General features: G+C 35.7%; 1 protein-coding gene across 1 annotated transcript in view; it reads left to right on the forward strand.

The window, feature by feature from the left end:
- Stip1 (Stress-induced phosphoprotein 1) overlaps nt 1-5,000 on the forward strand; it is a 20,482-nt gene that overhangs the window by 677 nt on the left and 14,805 nt on the right. Inside the window, exons 2-7 of the mRNA XM_070116913.1 lie at nt 1,806-1,927; nt 2,869-2,956; nt 3,074-3,208; nt 3,646-3,800; nt 3,999-4,188; nt 4,588-4,714. Of these exons, the coding sequence (XP_069973014.1) occupies nt 1,806-1,927; nt 2,869-2,956; nt 3,074-3,208; nt 3,646-3,800; nt 3,999-4,188; nt 4,588-4,714 (817 nt within the window). The remainder of the gene's footprint in view (nt 1-1,805; nt 1,928-2,868; nt 2,957-3,073; nt 3,209-3,645; nt 3,801-3,998; nt 4,189-4,587; nt 4,715-5,000) is intronic.

A 5,000-nucleotide genomic window follows, 5' to 3' on the forward strand; every position in this document is an offset into this window, starting at 1 on the left:
ATGATACAGTAACAAATATTTGGAGGAGTTTTGTTGTCATTTTTCAGATTAATTATAATATTAGCATCTATCTATTTGTTTATCAGTGAAAAATATATGACAATTTTGTGTGTTCCCCCTGATCTGTTATCAGTGTTCTGAAATTATACCCAGTGGAGGGCGGGAGCTCAAGAAGTATGGAGAGAAAATTCTAAGAACTAGTCTATCATGTTTCATACATGTGTGAGGTGCTGTTTTATTATGTAAAATATAGATATTTCTCTTAATCTTGTTTTATTATGCACTGAGCTGCCTGTTGGGTTGCATATGTGTAAATATGTAATTGGTTTCTAAAGAGCCTCTTGGAAAAATGTAAGTATATATTGCAATGCTTATAATATGTATGGAATTTGTGTTAAAAATAAAACAAGTTTCAAGTCATTTATCAAAGTCCCTGGATTTGCACATTAAATTTTGCTATTGCATTGTGATTCATGCTCTTCTAGTAATGTAAAACATACTCTGGGAAAATTTATCCTGTAGACTTTGCTGGCAATATATCATGAAACAAGGAATATGTCCAAGGCCAATATTGCCATAAAATGCATTGTGTATTTTTATTGGCTTTCACTAGGGAACAAATTGCAAAGGCCATGGTACAATTTGATGTATTATTGTGAATAATAATTATTCAGTGAATCTTTATGGTATGGATACACTAAGGTATGGCAAATTGAATATGATATTCTTGTAGAGGATAAAAAGTTGCAGTCATTAGTACAAGAAGTAATATGCAGACACAGTAACTCCACAAATAAAGGATAAATATCACAGAAAGCATTGCTCTTAAGCCTAAGGCCACCTACTGTTAATGAATTTCAGCTCTTATCTTGCTGTGCATGCAAGATGAAGACAGTATTTCCTTGGGGGTATTGTGGGGTTTAACCCCCCATCAGCCCTCCCTTTGGGTTGTCCGACACACCTAGTCAAGGCAATTAGGATTGATTATGAAATTTTTTTATGCGACTTACTCACGAGTGAGCATGTCCGTACTATAAAGACTTACTGATTGGTCTTTTATTTCCATGATTTCTTACAACTTGGAAGATATTTAAGAGATAAATATGAATATATGCACCATGTGACATTGCATTCCATAAAACAAGGAAAATTACTGGAAATGGTTGTCAGATTTATTTATTTTCTCGTGATTTAAACATGGTCTGTTATTATAATGAGGTTTTCAATTAAAGTCATATCCTTATGAAGGCCTGTGGCAGTTCTATTGCATTTGGTCAATAGGCAATAATAGTCCATATCAAATTTTTAAAATGGTGGCCAGTTCTAGGAAATTATTATTTTCACCTCCAGCTTAGGCATTCTATACACACATTATTAACCTTGTGCCTCCATTGATGTATATATAGCATTAAAACAAGCGTATCAGTGCCACACATTACCATGTTTACATGGAGCTGGAGAGTTTAGTCCATTCGGTATTTTAGCTATCCAGCAGGTGCTTAACAATAAGTTTTTAGCTCTGATTTGGATATATCTCTATAGCTATGATTTATGCTTCATGTCTTGGTGTTTTGGGGGATAATTCAAAATATGTATGTATTAACATTGCGAAGTCTCCTAAGAATAATGCATAAGTATCTATTATAGAAGTTAAATAACTGTTCTAATAGGCTTTAAATGAAACAGAGAAGTGCATGAATACTTATTTATCTGTTATCCTATGATTTTGGGAACACTATTTGATAAAGGGCTCAGTAGGTGAATTTATTACAAGTCAAAACTTAATAAATTTTGTCTGCCCCCAGGCTGCTGCCTTGAAGGACGAGGGTAATGCTGCTCTTAGTGCTGGAAATGTGCAAGAAGCTGTTAATAAATACTCAGAAGCTATTGCACTTGACCCAGAGAACCATGTTTTGTATAGCAACAGGTTAGTAGGATAATTTTAAAACTAACTCACTCTCTCCTTTTTTTCTCTTTTTTCTTCTTCTTCTTCTTCTTCTTCTTCTTCTTCTTCCTTTCCCTTCATAGTTTTGCTTTCTTGGCGTTTCCTCTCTTCCTATCCTAACCCCTATGATCCAGATGACATGACCATCACATCATGAAAAAATTTGGCCTGAGAGGCAGGTGACATGAATATGCCATCATTGGATAATTTGGCTGTGGGCCTGGGTGATGTAAACTTACCGTGGTGAGCATTTCGGCTGAGGGCTGGGGTAATGGGAAATGACTGATTGAGTACTGGTTCCATGGAAGACACTATTTTCATGCTCAGTATCCTATTCCTGGCCGCTGTTATAGGCGGTTCAGGTTGTATTTGAGAAAATTTGATATCATGAAAAATTAAAAAATTAAAAATAACAAGATGTTTATTGTTATTATTTTTGCACTGCACTGGACTACCTAGAGAGATGATATGGAGTCTGTGTAAGGAGAACAATCTCTTACCCCCTTGCTAGAGCAAATCATACGACAAAGATGGACTTTGGAATATTACACTAAAAGCAAAAATGCTTATGCATAAAGAGAAAATAACATTGCAAAGGGGAGGCATAGAGTCTTGTCACCATACACAAGTGTTTGTTTGCGCCTGGCCTACAACCCAGGCACCAGTCAGAGTGTCTGCTCATGTCGGCCAAATGCCCCATACTTTGTGCCATGTGAATGCACTGAAACGCCTGGATCCAAGGGGTTAATATTTGTGTTTTTCTTCCTCTTCTACTCCCAACTCGTTCCTCCTTTCTACGAATCCGTTGTCTTTTCAATGAATATAAAGCCATAAGTGAAAATCCATATGGAATATATCTCTTTGAATGGTTATTACTTTCGTTAATCAAAATATTTGTTTAACTTCCTTTTATTCCCTGATAGATCAGCTGCATATGCAAAGATGGAGAAGTACCATGAGGCTCTTTTAGATGCAGACAAGACTGTACTATACAAGCCTGATTGGGGAAAAGTATGTCTCCATTTTTCTTGTTTTCTGTTTTTTGTACTTGACCTTGTATATAATTTTGTATATTCACTATTCTGTTCCATGCTTCACAAGCCACTGAAACAACAACTATCTTCTCAGGGGTATTCTCGAAAAGGAGCAGCGTTAACATATCTAGGCCGTTTAACTGAGGCAGTCGCTGCTTATGAGAAAGGGCTGCAGTTAGATCCCAATAACCAACAACTAAAAGATGGTCTTGCAGAGTGCAGGGCAAAGGTAAGAGGACAGATTACTTCAAAATATATGTGCTTGGCATTTACCTTCAAACTATCAACCCCTCTCAATTATTATTACTATTTTATGCTTATTTATGTATGTATATAGAGCTTTCCATTTTTTATTGAATATACTGTAAGATGATAAAGTTAATACTATATTATTTCAAGATTTGATATGGTAGACTTATAGATTTTATTAAAAATTTCCAGGTTAAAACATCTACCAGTTTTACTTGTTTAATATTTCATTATTTCAGATTTTCTTTTCATTTCCTTACATATGTTTGTTATTTGATGCACATTCTAGCATCAGCCCCACTAGTGGCACATGTCAGGGCTATCCTGGGAAACCGCAGTGTAAGCTAGTTATATAAGTCACCAAAAGAATTTTTTTGAAATAAAAAAAAAAAACAAATCTTTCTCTTTGAATGGCAGATGGCAAGAGATGGTCCAAGCAAAATGATGAATCCTTTCAGTAATCCAAATGTAATGGCGCGTTTGGCAACAGATCCTCGCACTCAAGAATATATGAAGGACCCAGAATATGTCAAGATGATCAATGATCTCTCTGCGAATCCCGAGGCCCTCGGGTAAGTGATGGATTGGTCTCGATTTGTGTTTTATACTAATCTTCTTTATGGAATTTTAAGGTTTAATCATTATTGCTCTTGATTACAGAATATCATTTAATGTGCAAAGGGATAATGGTCGTTTATAGGTGTACTCATTATTCTTACTGCGTATCAGTGATTTTAAAATATTTCTTTCTTTTCTTTTTTTTTTTTCAGTACAAAGTTGAATGACAAGAGAGTCCTAACCACCTTAAGTGTCCTGTTAGGAATGGACAAAGGAGGAATGCCAATGGACGAAGACGACGACGAGGAACCCGATCCTTCACCTCCCCCCAAGAAGACCCCAACACCACCTCCCAAGAAAGAGGAGAAGATGGAAGTTGACAAAACTCCCGAGCAATTGCAGGTAATATTTGATATTTGTTTTGTCTGACACTGTGCCATGTCCAAGTTAGTTTGTTTCCCTGTCATCATTGCCAGACATTTAGTATCATTATTATTATTATTATATATGAAAATATACACCTGATATTCATATCTCTTGGTGTATTTTTTATTGTCAGCATAGTAGCATAAAGAACATAGAAAAAAATAGATGTATGAAGTCAAAAGATGATTAAGATACAGATTCTGACACAAAACATCATTAATGAAGTGCTCACAATTCTTTTGAGAAAACATTTTAAATATTTAGTACATGAGTTCAGCCAATATTAGAGATGTAAAGGTTATTATTGTGTATCATTTAGATATGAATCCTATTTTTAGAGGATAGAAGTGATATTTTTGCATCCATTTTATTCAGGCTCTCAAAGAAAAGGATGCTGGCAACGAAGCCTACAAGAAGAAGGACTTCCAGAAGGCCTTGGAGCACTATGATAAAGCTGTTGAAATTGACCCAGTTAATATGACCTTCTATAGTAACAAAGCAGGTAAATTCTTAGTATTATGTGGTCTCATATGGAGGGGATTTACCACCACACCCTCTTGACCTGATCAGCGTTTACATTGCACAAAGAATTTCATATAAGCTATACTCCTATATAATTGTAAAGTTAATCCATCCACTAAGGTTACCTGTGAGTAAATGGATGGTAGCTATAGCAGCAAGTGCCCACTGCCAGGGACCTGGGCAGGTGACATAATCAGACAATAAGCCAAGAATGCAAGTATCTGCATTTCACTGTCCATTTTCTGGCCATCTCGTCAGTGAGAAAC

This window comes from Penaeus vannamei, chromosome 39 (genome assembly GCF_042767895.1).
Source record: "Penaeus vannamei isolate JL-2024 chromosome 39, ASM4276789v1, whole genome shotgun sequence".
NCBI lineage: Eukaryota > Metazoa > Arthropoda > Malacostraca > Decapoda > Penaeidae > Penaeus > Penaeus vannamei.